The sequence below is a fragment of the Pyxicephalus adspersus genome, chromosome 3, assembly GCF_032062135.1.
Source record: "Pyxicephalus adspersus chromosome 3, UCB_Pads_2.0, whole genome shotgun sequence".
Lineage (NCBI taxonomy): Eukaryota > Metazoa > Chordata > Amphibia > Anura > Pyxicephalidae > Pyxicephalus > Pyxicephalus adspersus.
This window is the reverse complement of record NC_092860.1, coordinates 60,946,379-60,968,557: the sequence shown is the minus strand read 5'-3', so window position 1 is coordinate 60,968,557 and position 22,179 is coordinate 60,946,379. Positions and strand designations below refer to the sequence as shown.

The following is a 22,179-nucleotide window of genomic DNA, read 5'->3' as shown; positions in this document are numbered from 1 at the left end:
CCATTCACTTTATTGGTGCTTACGTTTTAGTACAAAATACATGCACGTACATTGTTACATTGTCACCTTGTTATTGATTATCAAAACTAATTTTTTTTTGACCTGTGTAATGAATCCTACAGAGAACGTCTCTGGGATACTCATTCAGTGTCCCTCCCCTTGGTCCCACTCTGTGAACCCTGTCTGGTTCCATGGCCTCTGTGTTAGGCCGATCTAGTATTGTGTAAATATTGCTCTAACGGTGTCCTGTAGATCGGGATCTGTTGTGGCTTCAGGTATGCCCTGCAATCCTAAGTTATTGCGGCATCCCCAGTTTTCCTGATTATCTAAAGACATTGAGGTAATTAGAGATCTTACTTGTTGCTGGAATTGTTACAAGGCGCAGTCCTTAAGGAAACTTGGGTGGTGGATGACTCTAGTGTAAATACCTTTGCATCCACAGCGAGAACACAGTGATGTAGCAATTCCATTTCCCGACATAGAGCCCTCTATGCAGGTCGCCAAAGAAGTTAAAAGCTTACGCCGCCATCATGTAGCCACGTCCCCTGGAGTCTAGCATTAAGCCTATACATTTTAAAGTGACATTTAAAGTGAAAGTATGGAGGCCATGTTGTTACTTCTCAATTTTGGACCCTCTAGGGGCCTGCATGTAAGGTTTTTTTTCCTATGTACAAAGCCTTATGAAATAGGATTGGTAAAGTAAATGTAAATATAGGCAAGGTCCTGTAATTTATGAATTCTGAATATATCTTGGGGACTAATACCATACAAGTCTGCAGCTTGCTGGCACTGTATTGTGCTTCATCAGCTGAACAAAGAAGACCTAACATTAGTAAGCGCAGCCTGCAATGTTTTTTTTTTTTTTCTGAAGGCTCCAGGAACAGGAGTTAGGAGGCTTAGCATGATGTTTGCCTATGCTCGTTACTAATGTTATTGTTTTTCATTGCAGGTATTGATTTTAAAATTCGAACTATAGAATTAGATGGCAAACGAATTAAGCTACAGATCTGGTAAGTTTTACTTAGCCTGTCTTCTCTATTCCAAAATAAAAATATTACAAATATTTTCCATTGACATGTTGTAGAGGATGTTAGGAGAAAAAATGATATTGTTGGGTTTGAACTAAAAAAATGGGGGTCAATTTTTCCAAGCTACAGCATTAGAAGCAGCCTTCAGAAGCTAGCACATACTGTGTACAGTAATACAAGGGAGTGCTCATTTACAAAGGGAGATGGCATGAGAAATGATCATTGTGTTTTATTAAAAAAAAACTTATGTTTGTTTAAAGTGGTTGGCAGTTTAGGAAATACCTGAAAACTGCTGTAAGGGCATTGTGAATATCTTTGAAGATGAGTTTAATGAGGGGGAAATGTGTGTGTTTTTGTTTTTTTAATCCTTCCAAAGCCTTATATTCATTAAAATGCTTTTAGATAAGGTTTAGGTAAAAAGAGATTCTATTCAAGTTCATGAAAGCTGACTGTCAGCTGACTGACTGTACAGCTGACCCTGAGATGCTACATGAAGTGTCTCAAAACTACAAAAAGATCCCCTTCTCTTCACAAACACCTGTTGAAAAAAGTCTCCTCAGACACTCTCATTAATTTGCATTATATTAAGGGAGCTTGGCTGGAGGCACTTTGGCTGTCAAATGCTGAAATGCAATGCTCAACTGCTGAAAAAACTTCAGTGCATACAAGTCCCATAGGTATTTCTGGTGTCGGTAAGCATTCACAGCTACTAAAGTCCCAATTAATTGATCAGTGCAAATCTTTTTCCATTTTTAACAAACATTCTGAGCAGAAGCTGTTTATGTTTTATAAGTATAATTTCTGCTCAATCCGCTATGGGAAGGTTTAAATCTTGATTAGAGCACTTGCTCCCGCAGCTCCTCGGCCTTCTAAGATGGCGCCGGCTACTTCTCCTCAGCACACGTGGCATGCAGAGGAGTCTCTAGCTTCACAACAAGCTATTGCAGCGGCAGTCTGGGTCAGCGCCTCTCCCAGGCCTGACAGTGTGTGGCCAGGTTACCCCAGAGTGTGGAGCAGATGACTAGGAAGCAGACGACCATACTGGGGTGAGTCGTTCCCCCTCATCAGAGGATTCGCCCTCTCCCGGGACCAATAATGATGGGGGGATCTCTTACTCACCTGATGCCCCCTTCACCCCTTTGGATGACACTTTACCAACAGCCTTTAGACCAGAGGCTGCCTCATCTCCTATGGAAGGGCCAGCCCAGGGCACCCATGAATTGCATGAATCTGGTCCCCCCAGGCTGAATAGGGAAGATTTTTCCACTTTGGCCCCCTCTGGGAGACACTCTGCAGGGACTCATAGAGCTGCAGACCCATCACAACCTCGCAAGCAGGGGCCAGGACACTTGGCTGATGCATTGCACCCTCCTTGGCAGCAATATTTTAGGATGCTGCCCACCAAGGCTGACTTTCAGCACTTGATATCTGCCGTCCAAGCAACCCTCCGTTCTGAAATAGGGGTCCTCCGTACAGATCTACAGTGCCTGGCTGGGAGAGTGGAGGATTTGGATGAGAATTTACATCAAGCTACAGGGGACATTGAGGTCCTTACACACAGATCTCAGGACTATCACTTGAAAATTAGGGACCTTTTTTGTCACCTGGAAGATATGGATAATAATTTATTAATTTGATACTAATTTTTGCCCTGTTTCACATTATTGTGGTAGAGGTTATTGCCGTTTTTTTATGTCTACACTTTCATCATACTGCTACCCATACTTTAGCAGAATTTTCCTGCTATTGGATATACTTGAATGGCGGTACTCATTTTATGCTGTGGTACACCTCAGCAAATATGGTCCCTAGCCTTGGTATGTTTTGAAATGCTGTTTGCTATTTTGACCTTTTGTTCTGCCTAAGCCTACAATTGACACATTTTAGCTTACTTCTATTTCTCTGATTGTGCTCAGTGCATTTTGAACACTATTATAGTTGTCTAAGGGAATGTTACCCTTTGTCTTTGTACACGCAAAGGCTATGTTGTTTTGCCTTGGCCTCAAATTGATATATCTCGGATTACTGCTGATTATCTGACTTACCCTATGCCTTGCCCGCTAATACCTTTTTACTGCCTATGTATTCTGTAGTATATATTTACTCTCATAGATGCATTTTAGTTGCCCTATGGCCCTTGGGGGGGGGGGGGGGTCTCGCACTGGATAACCACCCAATGCAACCTTTAGCATTCTCATTAGTCAAGTTGCAGTATCTGCATCCCTTTATCTGGACTGGGGGGGGGGGGGGGTCTCGCACTGGGCCTGGTAAAGCTGGGAGTGGTGGGGGACTCTCTTTTGGGGCTTATTTTCTGCTTGACAGATGGTGCTAAATATCTTATGATGACCAACTGCTTGTTTGGTAGTTGTTCCGGGGATTGTTGGGTCCTCGACTTCTTTTGGGGGGGTTTTGGTTTACCAACCCGGTATGATTGTTCCCTGACGGCCTTCACTAAGGCGCAGGGACCGGCAGATACCCAACACTCCATGGTCGCTACTTCTAGACTGCTTTCCTTTGGTTTATTGTTTATGTTTTTGATTTTTTGTATGACTGTCCCCCCATTCCAGTACCCGCCCAGTCCCTTCCTTTCCCCCATGGGGCAATTTCCTTGTCTTCAAAGGTATATTTGGAAGCTTACAATCAACCTCCCTCTCTACTTACCCAGGCAGCAGGGGGTTTTAGGCAACATTCAATTTGCAATAGAATAATATGGCTACTAAAATTTTATCCCTTAGTGTGCGGGGATTGAAATCTAATACCAAGTAGAAATTGGCAGGTTATGTTTCTGCAGGAGACACACTTTTTGATAGTTCGGGTACCTTTACCTTTGTTTCTAAATACTACCCTGGTGCTCATGTGGCTAGCAATTACAATTAAGGACTCTTTTAAATTCTCCCTCATTTGTTCAATTATTGATCCGGAGGGCAGATTCATTATTTTACATGGCACCTAACAAGGAGTCCCTTTAACTATGTGCAATATTTACACCCCCAATGCGGGACAGTTCAAGTTTCTTACTAAAACGTTGGCCCACTTGGAGGAGTTCACACATACCTACTTAATTGTTGGGGGAGATTTTAACTATTTTCTCCCCAACTTAAGATAGAATGTCCATGTTCACATCTCCTCCACCTCAACTGTGCTGCAACATTCTAGGCTTTTTAGACCGCTTTATTAGACATCATCAGTTATATGACGGCTGGAGAATTCAGCACCCCACAAGCAGGCGGTTTACTTTCTACTCCCCTCCTCACCAAATCCATACCCGCATTGACTACATATTTATTAATTTACCGCTGTTGAGAAATAGTGTTTCTGCTGTTATGTATACTATGTAATTTGCTTTTAATTTTTTTTTTTTTTTTTAAAGTAAAAACACAACAAAACACACAAAAGTATAAATACATATTGTAGTGCACCAAGCATCATTGCCCAGTGCCCTGATTTACATTTTGCCCCTTATTAGCCCTGATCTTGATCTGACCTTTTGATGGTTTATAAATCACTTTCTGAAAATGTCATTTCATCATTTTGTCTTTGACCTTGATTGTTCCTGACTGAATGCTGGAGACTGCATGGCATCCAAAAGGCATCTCGCCGGCGCAAGCGCTGTTTTGGAGGTATTTGAAAGCGGTGATAGCGTTTTGGAGTCCCTTGTGGAATCGAGCGATAGTGATTCACCAGGAAATTTGTCATCAGACAGCGAAAGTGAACTGAGCGATGATTCTGAACCTGAGGTCAGTGCTGTGCACACATGGTGTCCTATTGACCTTGATGCGGACCAGGCAGCACCGCCAAGATTTCCATTCACCGGCGCACCTGGGATGAAAATTGAGGCTGAATGCGACAACCCCCTGGTACCTGAATTTGTTTTTGACGGATGAAGTTATCGAAAAAATTGTTGCAGAGACAAACAGGTAAGCCGCTCTTGTGTTTGCTAACTTTTTAAAATTTTTTGCAAATTTTTTTTTTTATGCAAATGTGCTGCTGTTTTTTCTAACTTTTTGAAATTTTGGAAATTTTTTTTGGTCATTTTTTTAATGCAGACATGTATGGTGCTTTGTGTTTGCTAACTTTTTACATTTTTTTATGCCAACATGTATGCTGCTTTGTGCTAACTTTTTGAAATTTTTGAAATTTTTTGCCATTTTTTTTATGTAAGCATGTATGCTCCTCTGTGTTTGCTAACTTTTTAAATTTTTTTATACAAACATATATGCTTCTCTGTGTTTAGTAACATTTTACTTGCAACCTTCACACTATAAAAGAACATATCCTAAAATACATTTTTTATTTTGTTTTATGCAGGTACGCTGGACAACAACAAGGTGCTCCACACCTGAGGTTTGCAAGAAGCAGAAAGTGGGAACCTGTGACCAAGGATGACATTTGGCTGTTTTTGGGCTTGGCGATCCTGCAGGGAGTTGTGGGCAAACCCATGCAGAAGTTGTACTGGACCAAGAACAAAATGATTGCCACTCCATTCTTTGGCACAGTCGTGTCAGAATACCGCTTTTCCCTCATCATGAAGTACCTGCACTTCGCAAACAATGAAGAATTTGATGAGACTACCCATCCTGCACCAAAACTCAAGAAAATTTGGGTCTCAGATGATTCTACAAAATTTTCAGCAAACCAATGTGCCAGAAAGAGATGTCAGCATTGACGAAAATCTAATGGCTTACAAGGGGAGGCTCAGCTGGGTGCAGTACATTGCGTCTAAGAGGGCACGATTTGGCGTGAAAACGTTAATGCTGTGCGAATCCTTATCTGGCTACATCTGGAATACAGTACTGTACACTGGAAAAGGGACACAGTTTAACCCCAAATACAGCCATTATAGATTGGCAACAACTTCAGTGCTATCCTTCATTGAGCTATTGCTAGATCAGGGCTATTGTGTCATAACTGACAATTTCTACACCTCTCCTGAGCTTTATGAGTTCCTTCCGCAATACAGAGCAGATGCGTATGGAACCGCATGGAAGAAATTGTTGCCTGGCAGAAAGGAACGATGATGGCCCTGAGATGGCGTGACAAGAAAGATGTGTGCCTGATGAGTACTGTCCATGATGCCTCCACCGTTCTGGTACACACAAAACGTGTGAACGAAGTGATGAAGCCACAGGTGGTGACTGACTACAACAACACCATGGGAGGTGTCGACAGAGCTGACCAAGCCATGACATTCTACCCAGCGATGAGGAAACAGCAAAGGAAGTACTACAAAAAGATTTTCAGGCATCTAGTTGAACAGTGCCAATGGAATGCCTACATTCTGTACAAAAAAAATAGGCCTGTGAATCATTCAAACTTCATTTTGCAAGTTTCCGAATCCATAGTCAAGAACCACCAAACACCATCAGTGGCTTTGAATAGACCTGGACGTCGTGCTTCCACCGTTGTCAACCCAGAACGCCTGACTGGTCGTTACTTCGTTAATACATCCCACCAACCCAGAAAAAGGCAGCACCTAGAAGGATGTGCATGGTTTGCTGCTCAAAGACTGATGACAGAGGAAGGAAGAAACGCAAAGAAACCAGGTTCTACTGTGCTGACTGTGATGTTGGACTTTGTGCAGCACCCTGCTTCAAAATCTACCACACCTGGGATGCCTGCTAAAAATTTAAATATTTTTTTTTTCTAAAATCTGCATTTAACTTATAATATTATTTATCAATAATATTGCACCCTTGTTTTATCAAAACTTTCTCACTGAAATTTTCCAAATATTTTTTTTTTGATAAATTACACTGTTGTGGTCTATTATTTCATTATTTTTTATAATTATGATTTATAATTATGTATTATATTATAATGTATGATTATAAAATAGATATTAAATATAATTATTATACCCGGGAGTTAATCCTAAGAATTACAGTCCCACAATATAAACAAAAAATTCTATGCAAAAAAAAATAGGATCACTTTTTGCATCAAAAAATTGACAGAATTATAACGCTAGGAGGGTTAAATAGGGTTTGCTAATGAATGACAGATACAAACAATAAAACAGGAGGAGAAAAGGACCCAAACGTATTTACAATCTAATCCTTTGTTGTTTTTTCTTTACTAATGTCTCACTTTGCAGTGAAATATTAAAATTGTATAATCATGTAAATTATTTGTGTTTTTTTTACATTATTGAAAGAATCATTAATCTCTGTTGCTTTTTTTTTTCAAGGGATACTGCTGGTCAAGAAAGGTTTCGTACAATCACAACAGCATATTACAGAGGAGCAATGGTGTGTTCACGGTGCTTTTTTGTTATGACTTAGAGTGTTCTCCCCAGAAATTTTTTTCAGCCGGATGGAGGGAAACTGTAGCCGGGCGGTAAACACGGCAAATTTTTAACTTCTAGTTATTTATGCCATAGGTATCCAGTAACCCCTGCTATTGTGTCAGTGTTCTAACTACCCCCTATACTTTGTTCCAACTTTTCAATGCCTGGCTTGTTAGAATGTACAAATTTTTCCATTTTTTTTGTGTTATACCCCAACAGTCCAGTGCTGTGTATTTTAATCCAACTCCCTAGACTTCCATGTTTTAATAGTGTAATACCTTGTAGTAGTGTAATATTGTGATCAATGTGGCTTAACAAATAAGGCTTAGTTCACATTGGCTGTAAAAAATGCCCCCTCTAAGTGACTACTTCTTGGCAACTGCTGGGCACCTGGGATTGGTAACCGGTGATAACTGCTGGGCCCCTGGGATTGGTAACCGGTGATAACTGCTGGGCACCTGGGATTGGTAACCGGTGATAACTGCTGGGCCCCTGGGATTGGTAACAGACGGTAAGTGCTGGGCTTTTCAGGCCTAGCAGTTTTTCAAACAGCATTGGTTCCTGACGAGAGGAATGTGAGGGGTAAACGCAGCAAATGCAACCTTACTGCCAATGTGAATTCAGCCTAACTTCAGATGTCACCTCCTAGCGCTATACCTAGGTAACAAGAAGAGCATCATGTATGTGATCGCAGAAGGGGGGTAGGACAGGCAACAGACAGGGTTTCACATCCTGTGAAATGTATCGACCCGCAGTATAATCGCTGTGTATGTAAAGTCTGCTTGTCATGTTCTGCAGCCTAACAATTCATTGCGTTCAATCCTCTCTCATAGCTACTAATAACCAACATTTCTTTTTTTAATTTCAAGAATTTCAAAATATGGGGATCATGAGTTTAAAACTTGTTGAAATTGGAAGATGTGGGTTGCTGTTTTGTAAGGAAGTGCACATAGGAGCCCAAAATGGAAAATGCAAATTAAGGACCCCCCGGGGTTACTTACATAGAAAGAAACATTGGGGTGGCCCCCCTAAATATTTTACCTACCTTTCACCAAACTATAACTTTATTACTATGGTGCCCTTTCTGCTTCTGTTCTTTGAATCCCAATTTATCTGGAATGAGGAGGTGCAGGAAACTGAAAATGTAGGTGCAAGTTGGGAACAGATGTATAAACCCCTAAAATTTCATTAGCTTGGCATCATTAGAACATAATAACCTCTGCCCATCAAACTGTCCGCTTCCCTACCTTGAACCCCATATTCTCTAGAACAGAAAGATGCAGGTAAACAGAATTAAAGGGGCAAGTGGGGGACATTTGTGGCTAACCCCCCTCAAACTTTCATCTCCATGGCATCAATACATAAAGTGTGCCCATCAAAACACGCTGCCTTGTCTTACCCTACCAGTACCTAAACCCCAATTTTGTTTTGATGGGCAGAGTTTTTTTTGTTCTAATGATGCCATTGTGATAAAACTTTAGTTATCCACAAATTTTCCCCCACACATTTTCAGATTCCTACACCTCCCCATTCCAGAGAAATTGGGTTTCCAATGTTAGAAATGAGCAGTAATGTGTAATAGGGCAGTGCGTTTGCCATAGTAATGAAATTTTAGTGTGTGTGTGTGGGGGGGGTATATCGAAAATTGCCCCCCCCCCCACACACCTACATTTTTTCGGCTTTGTACACCCCACCATTCTAGGGATATTGGGGTTCAAAGAAGAGAAGTGGAGGGGGTAACACAGTATGACAGTTATAGATTTGTGGAAGATAAGTATAACTTTAGGGGCCCTTCCCCAATGCTCCTTTCTATGTAAGTGGCTCCTGGGGTCCCCAATTTGCATTTTTGATTTAGAACTCCAAGGCACACTTGCTTTTAATACTGCAACCCCAATTGTTGTATTTTTACAAGATTTTATAATTCTGATCCCCATATCATTAAATTTGTAAAAGCTGGGGTGCTGAAATTGTGAATGGTGCTAACTATAAGTGTTCCCTGTGGACCCTGACAATTTCAAGTCATTATGACATACAGTTTAGGGGATATGAAGGTTTATACAAAGAGAGCTGTAAGGCTGAGGAATATGACATGCTGCATTTACACACACTGCTCTGATGATGTCATTACACATGCCCACTGGCCGGAGACATTGTTTGTACAATGTTACTTTTTTTTTTTCAAAAGACTTGGCACAGCTATGAGAGGTGGAGGGACAGCCTGTGTCCATATCTCTACATAGTTGTGTTGTGCTCTCCTCACTCCGCCCGGCTCTAATCAGCTATCAGCGGAGAACGGAGCGAGCAGAGCAGCCTCTCCGGTGTCTGTTCAGAGCTGCTGAAAATGTGCCGGGTGGAATAATCACAGCAGGTGGGCAGCCCGCTTCCCAAAAACGGGCTGGGGAGAACTAGGACTTAGGTTTAGTTATGCATTGATTAACCCTCAATGTGTATTTTAAACATACATCAGTACATGAAAGTGCATGTTGGAAACCCAAAATAATGCAGATTTGTGTATATGGCCTTTTACAATAGCTTTATATTACCCTGAAGCAGGCACTTATTGCAAGTTAGGCATGTTGAAGGATGTTTTCCTTGTGTATATTTTTAATGTACAGCCCTGTGTAATATAATGTAAATACTGTTTAATAGTAATAACAGACAACAGAAAGTTCTGTAAATATCTGTGGCATGCTAATAATGGAACTTGTCCAACCTAAAACTGATAAACACCTAAAGCTATGTAGGGACTCTGAATTTATGTCCCCTGCCAGGAATGTTCACCTCGGATGAGATTCTGTGATATCTCTTTCTGCCAGATCGACAAATGACAGACTGTTTTTATAAGGAAGAGGGTTTGGGCATTGAAAACACCACCCACTCGTTCTTCCTCTTCCCTCTCCATAGAAAGAAGAGTGCTGTCTGTATAGACAGACTTTGTGCATGCAATATAGTTTAATTGCTTTATACTTATCCACTGTATAGAAATAATTCTGACTTCCCTTTATGGTATGTTTGTAAATGAGACATTTATTTTATTTTAGGGGATTATGCTGGTATACGATATTACCAATGAAAAATCCTTTGACAATATAAAAAACTGGATACGAAATATAGAAGAGGTATGTATGAGACTCAGGTCAGTGTAATGAAGATTGTGAGGCATGTGTTTTTTCTTTTTAAATTAGCCATGAAAGCATTTAGGGTGTTAAAGTGTAACTCCGGTGAAGAACAGTTAAAAAAGGATTTTTAATATTCTGGTGTTCCTGAATAGATAGATAACTATTTTATTTTGTTTGATAAATGTTTACTTTGTACCTGTTGTTAAAACCTAGAATGCGCAAAGCAATTGAATAAGATATTAACTTAAAAAAAAAAAAAAAAAAAGCAAGGGGCCAGCTAAATGGTATTTCAAAAACCTTTGTCAAAAAAAGTATGTACAGGTATTTATCATCTCTGGGATCAACTTATGAAGTCTGCTAACTTGTGCACACATACCACAATAGCCATCTTCATTTATTTCATTGGAACATATATTTTATTGGAATCTTGTCTGGACCTTTAAAAGTTACTAGAACAACTAATGTTTTGTCCTCCCGCTATCTTTAAACGATGAAATTTATTTGGCAATTTGTATGTCTTGCAGCATGCATCTGCTGATGTTGAAAAAATGATTCTTGGAAACAAATGTGACGTGAATGAAAAACGACAAGTTTCTAAGGACAAGGGGGAAAAGGTAGGGGCGCTTTGTAATATCACTTAAAAAAGCAATCAAAAAGGTTCAAACTATACTGTTTTTGTTTTAGGTATGTAACTCTATATGTGTCTACATTTACAGTTAAATCTATAAATATTTGGACAGAGACAATTAACTTTAAATGAAACAACTCAGATGCAGTTAAACTGCAGACTTTCAGCTTTAATTCAGTGGGTTGAACAAAAAGATTGCATAAAAATGCAAGGAACTAAAGCCTTTTTTTTAACACAATTATTTAATTTGAGGGACTCAAAAGTAATTGGACAATTGACTCAAATGCTATTTCATGGACTGGAGTGGGCAATTCCTTTGGTATATCATTATCAATTAGGCAGATAAAAGGCCTGGAGTTGATTTGGGGGGGGGGGTGCTTATGTGGAAGAACAGAGAACATGCGCTCAAAGGAGCTCTCCGTGCAGGTGAAACAAGCCATCCTTAAGCTGCAAAAACAGAAAAAAACCCATCTGAGAAGTTGCTACAATATTAGGAGTGGCAAAATCTACAGTTTGGTACATCATGAGAAGGAAACATAGCACTCAGCAACGCCAAAAGCCCTGGACGTCCATGGAAAACAACTGTGGTGGATGATCATTTCCATGGTGAAGAGAAACCCCTTTACAACAGCCAACCAAGTGAACAACACTCTCCAGGAAGTAGGCGTATCGATATCCAAGTCTACCATAAAGAGAAGACTGCATGTTAGTAAATACAGAGTGTGCACTGCAAGGTGCAAGCCACTCATAAGCCTCAAGAATAGAAAGGCTAGATTGGACTAAAAAAAGCTAAAAAACTTCTAAAAAAGCCTGCACAGTTCTGGAAAAACATTCTTTGGACAGATGAAACCAAGATCAACCTTTACTAGAATGCTGGCAAGAAAAAAGTAAAGAGAAGGCGTGGAACAGTTCATGATCCATCCAAAGCATACCACATCATCTGTAAAACATGGCAGTGTGATGGCCTAGGCGTGCATGGCTGCCAGTGGCACGGGAACACTAGTGTTTATCGCTGACACAGGACAGAAGCAGCCGAATGAATTCTGAGTTCAGAGACATACTGTCTGCTCAAATCCAGCTAAATGCAGTCAAATTGATTGGGAGGTGTTTCATAATACAGATGGACAATGACCCAAAACATACAGCCAAAGCAACTCAGGAGTTTATAAAAGCAAAGAAGTGGAGAATTCTTGAATGGCCAAGTCAGTCACCTGATCTGAAGCCAATTTAGCATGCATCCACTGAATTAAAGCTGAAAGTCTGCAGTTCAACTGCATCTGAGTTGTTTCATTTAAAATTATTGTGGTAACGTACAGAACCAAAATTAGAAAAAAGTTGTCTCTGTCCAAATAATTATGGACCTAACTGTATATGGAGTCTGCTATAGGGCCCCCAGTGCTAAGGAAGAAATAGAGAATCAACTACTAGCACAGATAGAAATGGTTTCAAAATCTCTGGTAATAATTTATTATTGGGAGATTTTGCCTACCCTGACATTGACTGGAGTAATAACACTACAGGTATAGAAAAAGGGAGGAAATGTATGAATTTATTATAAGATATTTTTATGGTACAGTTTATAGAAGCCGCAACTAGAAATTAAACTCTGCTGGACCTAGTTCTTTCTAACCATGCAGAGCTTAAAACCAATGTGCATTAAAAGAGAATCTGGTTAGCAGTGACCATAATATGATTTCATTTAATGTAAGCTGTAAACAGGAGGCAAAACAGGAAAGATAAAAATCATTCAATTTTAAGAAAGCAAATTTTCCATTATTAAAGGCGGTTCTCTGACTTGGACTGGGATAGAATATTGTCCTCAAAGAACACAGAACAGAAATAGGAATGTTTTAAGTCTGTTCTACACAAACACACTAAAAATATATATTCCAATGGGTAATAAAGAGGCTAAAAGTAAAACTTATGTAGTTCACAGGTAATGTAAAAATCCCATAATGAATAAGAAAATGGCATTACAAAAATATTAAAATGAAGGTTCACCTTCATCATTTGAAAAACTATAAAGAATATAACAAAAGATGTTAAAAGGAGATAAAATGTGAAAACCTTTAAAATGAAAGACAGATTGCAAAGGAAAGTAAGGCAAACCCCCCGAAATTTTTTAAATGAACTATTAGCAAAAAGATCAGATCTGAGCATGTAGGCCCCTTAAAGGATGCCTCTGGGTTGGTCACTGGGGATAAGCAAAAGGCGGATTTACTAAACACTTTTTTTTTTTTTATCTCTGTGTGCAGACCTGAAGTTCAAATTGATAATAGCACTGCCTTAAATGAGACACAATGGCTCAAAATTCATATGATTGAGAAACAGTTGAGCAAAAGTAAGGTTGACAAAGCACCAGGACCTGATGAATTACATCCAGATGTCCTCAAAGAGCTGAGCTCTGTTATTTCAAAGCTTTTGTTTCTAATTTTAGAGACTCTTTAATCTCTGCCTTGGTACTAATGGCTTGGCAAAAGGCCAATGTGGTTCCTATCTTCAAAAGGGCAGCAAAGTCATTACCAAGTAACTACAGACTGGTAGGTTTAACGTCCCTAGTTGGAAAGGTCCTAGAGAGTTTGATAAAGAATCACATAGAGGAGTTCCTGCTAGAAAATATTATTATAAGTGATACTCCGCATGGATTCAAGAAAGACAGTTGTCAAACAAATGTATTCTCTTTTTATGAGGAAGAAGTAAAGCAGGTAGACAGTGGAGTAGCAGTTGATATAGTGTACTTGGACTTTGCAAAAGCACTTGACAGAGTCCCCCACAGACAGTTAATGCAAGTTAGGGTCAATAGGCTTAGAAAAGTCAATCTGTAAATGGATAGAGAACTGGATTAAAGACTGTTTTCCGAGAGTAGTGATTATTGATTCATACTCCTGAATGGTCTAAGGTTATTAGTGGTGTACCCCAGGGTTCAGTGTTGGGACCTTTACTGTTTACTATCTTTATAAATGATATAGAGTTTGGAATTAAAAAGTACCATTTCTGTGTTTTTAGATGACACCAAACTATGTAACAAAATAAATCCATACAGGATGTCTATAGTCTACAAGCAGACCTGGATGTACTGTTTGATTGGGCAACCAAGTGGCAAATGACATTAAACATTGAGAAATGTAAAGTTATGCACTTGGGGGCTACAGCATGCATGCTTCATACTGTCCCCCTGAATACATTTGGGGGAGTCAGGAATAGAAAAGGATCTGTGGGTTCTGGTAGATCATAGACTTAATAACAGCATGCAGTGCCAAGCTGCAATATCTAAAGCTAGCAAAGTATTTTCTTGTGTTAAAAAAGGAATAAACTGCAGAGATTGGGACATTATCCTGCCACTGTACAAAGCAGACCACACTTGAAATACGCAGTCCGGTTTTTGGCACCAGTTCACAAATTGCTATTTTAATTTCAGCTGGCGCAGGAATATGGAATTAAATTCATGGAAACTAGTGCAAAGGCCAATATTAATGTGGAAAATGTAAGTAAAGTGATTTCTTCCTGTTGTACCTGACATTACCCATACACCAAGGTCTCCCTCATATTTTTTTTTATCATTTTATTGTTGCTTTGCTCCCATTAAGGAAGTTTTGTTTTGTTTTCTGCCCTGGTGACTGGATTCAGGACAGGAAGTTTTGGGAAATCTATCCAATGGAGACAGAAGCAAACACACTTTTTTAGTAGAGTTGGGAAAGGTTGGAACCTCTGTTAGGCTCAGATTCTAAAATCATTGGTTGATGTTGAGCCTTAACAATGCATTATACAGGACAAATCCAGAACAAATGCTAAAAATAATGCAGACGTTCTAGATCAATGATAACCAACCACTGTGCCGCAGTATACTACCGGTATATATTTACAAAGTGTTTTTTCAACCTGGGTACATTAAAGCAAATCTCCAGTGAACAAGAAGCTAACAACCCAAATATCACCCTCTCCTCCTTATAATTTGTTAAATTGTCTTTAGAAATATATGCAGAAAGACATTGCATGACCAATCCAGTCTTGTCCTCTTCTAATGCAGCTTTCGATAAGAATGGAACAGCTTCTTCTTAGAGAAGAAGATGATAAATAAGGGACTACATGTTTTATATCAGCAGCTGCGCTGGGCATAGTACAAGTGTTGCCCTGGGTTCAGTCACGGTGACTAATACCATTCTTGCTGCAAAGAAACCTATTAGGACCCCACTAATATCCACTCTCTGCGTTGAGATTGTAATTAGGATTCCCATGTAGTCAGAAGAGCTACACAGGGCCATTGAAAGGATAGGTGATGGGGTCAGGAAAGGGCTTTGCAACTGTTGCACAGCAGGAAGTATTAAAACAAAGGACATACTCATACTTTGAAAGTTGTGATTAAATTTCTGGAGTGAAATAAACAAGGAGCTGTGAATTTCCTAAACAAAATTGGAGTTTCACTTTAAGTTCTTGACATTTCATGTATGCACAGACAAACTAAAACCACAAATTAACTGGAAACCTGTGTATTTCATACTGAAATCTGAATGTCGGTGCTTATGTTGTACTCAAGTTAATTACAAGGTATTCAAAACACATGAGGTAGGCAAATGAAAGTAATGGCAAAATAGTCTATGATGTGCATTTTGTGCATTTTAATATTGCATGCTTTAGTACCACATTTTCCCTGAAGACTGTACAGATGAACTTTAAAGAGATAATCTACCCAAAGACTTTATCAATTACCAGTGATGTTTTTCTTAATCACCCAGTGCCAAATATTAATTTGTTATGGTTATGGGTTTTGTTTATGGCTGGCTTTGGGTTGTTTCTGCCTACCTCCATGTGTTTTCACTTATTAAATTCTCTATAATATATAATACATTTTAAAGCACTTTCAGAAAGGTTTTTTTTAGATTATTCTTCAAACCTGAGTCGTGAAATTTCCAGAGAGACTTAGAACTTGTGTATATGACTGGCATGTTATCCATTTACCATTTAGAAAAAACGGAAATATTACTTTTCGATAGTCAAACCTTTTGAAAGGGCACTCGGTTCTCAGTTAAGTGGCTGAGAGTTGATTGAAAAGATTTTTTACCAACCATTTTTCAGCTTCTTATTTATTCTATCTGCAATGTTTACTACCGTTATTTGTATTCTGTCACTTTGTTATTTTGAGTATAGAAGGTTCCCTTCTTTTCTATATGTTGACATTATACATGAGATAAACACATGCTTTAATGAACAATCATTGCAATTTGTTAGGCTTTTTTTACATTGGCGCGAGACATCAAAGCAAAAATGGACAAAAAAATGGTAAGTGTATATTTGTTTTCTCGAATCACATTTAAAATAAAACCTTGCCTTAACCTGAACCTTTAATTCGATAAAATTATTCCTCAGCTGCTGGTAGCAAAATTTCTGTTTTAAATGGTCACCCACTGCTTCCATCTGCTTTTCTTCATTATCAATGAACCTAGCACCTTATTGAAGATCTTGACAGTGTATTCTGCAAATTTAGTTTTTTTCTTTTGTTAAACTGGTCTGCTCCCCCAACTTTCCCCAGAAGTTGATTGTAATAGGCAGATAATTGTGAAAGGTAGATTTTGCTATTACTTTAGCTGAATGTCCTCTGTGACCTAGTTGAAAGGATCTCTTCACCCATCCTGACAGAAACAGGATATAAAGACAAGTTCTAAAGATCATCAGCCTCACCTAGTGCTTGGTGTCTATATTAGTAAGGGAAGTTTGTGCCTGCTAGGCCATTTATTTTATTTTACATTAAATTTAATAATAATAGACATTTACTGTCTTTGCTCTTACCTGCCTGTGATGATCCTTAGGCATTGTAAGTCAAGGTTAGTCAAATTTATGTTGTGGAAACAATCTTTTATAATTTTTTCCAGCTGCACTAGGAATTGGGCAATGGAGAGGGGAAGAAGGAGGATGAGTAATCTGCCATGTTAGATCTATAAATATTAGCAGAGACCAATGTACAAATGCTAGATTTACACCCAATACATTAACAATTGTCTTGGGTGACAGTTATCTAATGTTTGTACTTGTACAAAAGTCTTGCACATGGGGAAAAATAATGGCAAAAAAACCCAAAAGTCTGCATGATTTCTTGGTAATACTTTCCATCTTATGCCTCTGAACAAATTTGGCACTATACTTTAATGCACCTTGTCACTGCATGTCTTTGGAACTTCATTAGAGGTAATGCTTAGCTTGGTTCACTTCTTGTTTTAGGTAGCACAGATGCTGGCAAAGTGCACCAATCAGTGGAAGAGATGATTTCTTACCAAACTGCTTTGTGTAACGTACCCTGTACTGAAGCCCCTAAATCTGTTTCTACAAACCTGCTCCTTACCTAAAAATATTCACAAAAATGGAAGATGTTTAAAACAGGGTATGCACCACTTTTAATCACAGAAGTGCCAAGAAATTGGGCTAGAAAGTGTTTGTGCTTACTAAAAATAAGTACATTAGACAAAAACAGATTAGCGTAAATGGATCATTATTACTTTTAGTTTGTATTTTGTGATATTAAGTTGAAGTCTAGATAGGCCTAATAATTCTATTTATGTTTTTACAGGAGGGAAACAGTTCCCAAGGCAGTAATCAAGGAGTGAAAATAACCCCAGAACAACAGAAGAAGAGCAGTTTCTTTCGATGTGTCCTTCTGTGAGGGACCTTGCCTTAATGGAGTTCCTTGCTCCATCCAACTGGACTGTGACTGTATTTGAATTCCTATCATCACAGATCTAGAACCGTAAAGCACCAGCTTTGCCAAATATGGCTACCTAAATGAGAGTGATGAGCTCTGTTTAACTTAGCAGTTCTGGAAAATGTTCTAAGTTTGTACATTTCTTCAATACTTTTTCTTTTTTTCAAGGCCCATTGTCTATAAATCCAAACATCAATACAGAGCCATATAAACTTTTTTGTACCCAACCTCTAAAATGTATTTTCTTTCCATGTGGGTATATGCCTATGATTTATAAATGCACACAAACACAGATGTGTGCTACATACCCTCACATGCACATATGTGTATGTAACAATGTGCACTTTTACATTGCATTTCAAAACTAGTCTTCCTTGTCATATCTGATTGTGGAACCAAACATTCCTTTGCTTTAATTTATAAAGATCTAGATTTGTGTAATACCTTCGTGATACACAGGAATAAAACATATTTCGTTGTATTTCGAGTGTATCCCTCTTCCTGATGTTGACTGACTACTATCTAGTTCTAGATAAGCAGTGTAAAAGGCATCACTTCTGAAAGGACCAGGGATCTCTATGAAACTTTTTGCCAAGTCAAATATTGTGATTTGGTAGTGTACCTTCCCATATTTCAGATGTCTTAAAATTGTAAAAAAAGTACTAACTGATTTTGAAGTTCACAGAGCTGTATTACAGAATGGCATAAATATAATCTGACAATATGTTCCTTTTTTTTTTAGTACGACCAACTATAAGTCACCAAAAAAAATGTTAGGTTCACCTAAAATTGCTGCCGGCCCTTTTCTTGTAATATTTTTATGGTCATGACTTACCAGGAAGGCTGCAAGGAAAGGATGTCCTCCTTTTTGATTATTATGTTACTGGAAGAAGGCAAGGCAGTGAATGTCTTTTGTTATTTTTTTTTTTAAACCTTATGTGAATGTTCATGTTTCTGTAGGCATTTTGAAGTATGTTTTGTGGAAATGCCCAGTGTTCATTTCCATGATAGCTTTATGGACAATTATAAAGTTATCTTCAGGAAGATCAGAAGCATTTTCTAAGTTAAACAGAAAAGTAATAAACACAGTTGTCAACAGTAATTATTGTATTGCCTTTGGTTCCATATCTCAGTGGTCAGAAAGGTGGATAATGACTTATAACATGGCTTATCTGTGTATACACTGTATGCATTTTTATGACAAGCCAAAACCTTTGTTCTACTTTTGGATAAAACTGGGAAAGATAAGAAAAGCTGTTTTTTTTTACTTTTATGGGTGCTCAATTAAAGAGCTGTTTTCTTCCTCTCCCACTATCAAGAGTTTGACAAGACAGGAAGTGAGGGAAAATCTTCAACAGAACTTGCTAGAGATAAATAAAAATCAGACAGATGTTCTCAATTTCTCCTACAATACTTATAATAGCATTTTTCATACATGGTACTTTTGTGAACTTTCCCTCGCATCCTTTCTGATAAAACAGCAGCTCCCTTTTCTACTGTATCCAAAACTACATTTTTTTGGCTGGACTTGGTAAAATATTTTTTTTTTATGTATAAGACCTATTTATAAATGTTTTTACACTACTTTCACTCAATAGTCACACAATTTAAAATTTGGCTTTCATTGGAAAAATTCAATCTTGGGTAAAAACATTTATAAATATACTTGATTGGATTGTTGCTTCATGTTTTCTATTTTTTATTGGGATGCTTTCCTGAAATCTGGTATTAAATACCCTGTTCTATTTTCCTTCCTTAAGTGTTTAGTAAATGTTACAAATCTTTATTGATCCAGTCAGTCATCAGAGGAGGATTAGGATTTTAATGTATAACTTGTATATGTAATTAAGGCAAATTGAATCGGAGGGGTGGTTACTCAAATGCTTGCAATGATCTGAAACGGCAATGGTAGTCCACCTTAAGTATGGTGGATAGTGGTCACCTTTCATATGCATTAGGTACTATTGCTATTCATTTTCCATTGTTGAAGTGAATAGACCTCAAAGCTATAAATTTGATAATTCCTGCAGCTTTTTTGGTAATGTCACTAACAACTAAGTGAAGACTTTTCACATCATGGATGTAACACCTTTTGTCTTTTTATTGTTTTTTTTTTTTTAGAATGTTCACACATAATACTTTACAATGTACTTTACTTTCTACCCTTAAAATGTAATCTGTAAAAATATTCTGTCTTTATATGCATGCCTTAGGCAGAGGACTTTTCTAATGAATGTTCTAAAATGCCATTTTTTACAGAGATTTCTCTGTGATGCTCAGGAAAAAAATTATTTTTATTAAAAAAAAGAGAGAGAGACCTACACGAATCGCTTGAATCTAAAATTATCACTTTTTTTTAGCACGGTAACTAACCCCTCCTTCCTAGCCATTTTCAACACCTAATTTTTGGTATTTACTTTTCTTTAATGTTTATATCCTTTCTCTTTATTGATGGTTATTATAATAGGTCATGGCTACCCATGGCTTGGGTGTATAGTATGTTTCAATTACAGATTTCAAATTACAGTTTCAATTTCACCCATAATTAGGCTGTGTAAGAAACCGCTAACCACTCCAGTGATTTCACGGTGTACCTCCGGCTATAAAATGCTGTAACTTATTTTTTTTGTATCTATTCCATATACCACATCCTAAATGTAAAAAGGTGTTTTGGGTTGCATTATACCAAATTAAATATTTGCTTAACATGACCAAAGAGTGGAATTGGTGGATTTACAGCCCTTCACAAGGTTTATATTTTTCTTAGTTTAGGACTAATGCCAATGATAAAGGACCAGTTACAGTAACACGTGTGAAATCATTGTATTTACATTTATTTAGGACGAGTGCAGCGTACTGTATTGTCATTTTAGGCTTAAAGCCTAACAAAACCTGTTATAAAAGAAGTATTGCTTTTGCTGACAACCTTTTGAAAATGTGAGTTTCCTGGCTGGTGTGCAGACCAGGGGAGTGTTACAACTTTCGCCCAGGACAGGTTTACTTTATTAGGGCTTTGAAAACAAATTAGAGGGAGATTAGATTGGAGAGAGAAATTTAAATAAAAAGACACTCCCCCCTCTTTCCCCAAGTGCTTACCCACCTCGTCTTTACAGTGGTGGTCTCAATGTAGCAGTGGTGTCTACATCCTAAGCCTCAACCTGTACTGTAACTACTTATAGACTAGAATTGAGGAATAACCGAACACTAGAAATGCTAGGTCCATAGAACCTTTTTCATTCAAATCTGTGAAGATATACTGCCTAGGTATGCCCAGGCCTAAGGATGTGAACCCTGATGGATGGGATAGGTCCTCCAATGTTATGGAGACTTTAGTTAGTACCAGATTGTGGTAGTACTTACATATAATTTCATCTTGTACCTAAGGACTCTTTCACACTAGCAGTAAAAAAACTGCCCAGTTGGCTGTTCCTAAACACACAGCAGACTGCTGATGTGCACCCAGGAGGAACAAACCACACTACAGGCAAGCACATTTACACCCAACTGTAGCACAAATATTGCAACAACATACATGTGGTCAAAAGCAACTTGTCATTGAGTTGAGCCTGCACCAGAACGCTGCCTCTCACCTTGTGTCTAAAATGAAGTTTGCCTACAGTGACATTTATTAGAAGAGCTGGAAAGTCTTTTGGCTGTTTTTATATATAACTGTCCACACTTATCACTGCCATCTGTCTTTATTTCTACAACTAATTTAATTTTACATATGGCTCTAAATGTTGCTGATCTCCAAAACATTAACACACTGTAACTTAGCTTTACTGGCCTTTTACCAAGTAATACTTCTTTCTGAAACACTCTTTTTGCATTCCTACAATAGTGGTATTTCACATTGTATTCTTTCACATTGACTAAATAAGCTATATATTTAGTATCTGCTTGGCAGCATCCTTCTAGAATACAGGGCTTTGCTGTTTGTTGCAATACTAGAATATATATAAGGTTTTTCATGTGTCTATTTTTTTTTCTAGCTTATCATTTGACGAAACTGCATGCAAAATACTCCTATTTGTATTTTTTTTTCATAGAAGGTACATTGCAGTGTTGGAATATGCCAGATAGGGTAACAAAATTCCCAGCTAGCAGAATATTCTGTACATGCAGCTTGCACTTCATGGTGATTGTCTATTGTTCAATAAATACAAAATAAATATTTAAACAGTGATTTTCGCTAATAAAGATTATTATTATAAATGGTGGATATATTTTGACATTGGCATTACTGTGGTTTTGTTTATTAAAAATGTATATTTTGTAATTTGTTAAACTAAAACTTCAGCAAAAAATGTGTATTTGTGGTAGAGTGGAGAAAAAATTTACAATTTACATCTTTTATTATGTCCCAGTCAAGATGTTTGTTTTTCTTTTCTTGTTGGTGACCAGGGCAGGAATTCAGAGGAAATCCT

The 22,179-nt window shown here is 38.1% G+C and overlaps 1 protein-coding gene and 1 long non-coding RNA gene across 3 annotated transcripts in view; both read left to right on the top strand.

Moving 5' to 3' along the window:
* RAB8A (RAB8A, member RAS oncogene family) overlaps positions 1–21,972 on the top strand; it is a 39,902-nt gene extending 17,930 nt beyond the window's left edge. For both annotated transcript variants that reach the window (XM_072404893.1, XM_072404895.1), the window contains 7 exons: positions 950–1,010; positions 7,216–7,276; positions 10,356–10,433; positions 10,958–11,047; positions 14,480–14,545; positions 16,288–16,338; positions 17,621–21,972. In XM_072404893.1, coding sequence (XP_072260994.1) covers positions 950–1,010; positions 7,216–7,276; positions 10,356–10,433; positions 10,958–11,047; positions 14,480–14,545; positions 16,288–16,338; positions 17,621–17,713 — 500 coding nt within the window. In that variant the 3' untranslated portion in view covers positions 17,714–21,972. The remainder of the gene's footprint in view (positions 1–949; positions 1,011–7,215; positions 7,277–10,355; positions 10,434–10,957; positions 11,048–14,479; positions 14,546–16,287; positions 16,339–17,620) is intronic.
* Positions 3,350–7,152, top strand: LOC140326373 (uncharacterized). The gene is made up of 2 exons (XR_011919845.1): positions 3,350–4,945; positions 5,337–7,152. It is a non-coding gene; the product is annotated as an uncharacterized lncRNA (long non-coding RNA).
* Positions 21,973–22,179: the final 207 nt, after the last annotated feature.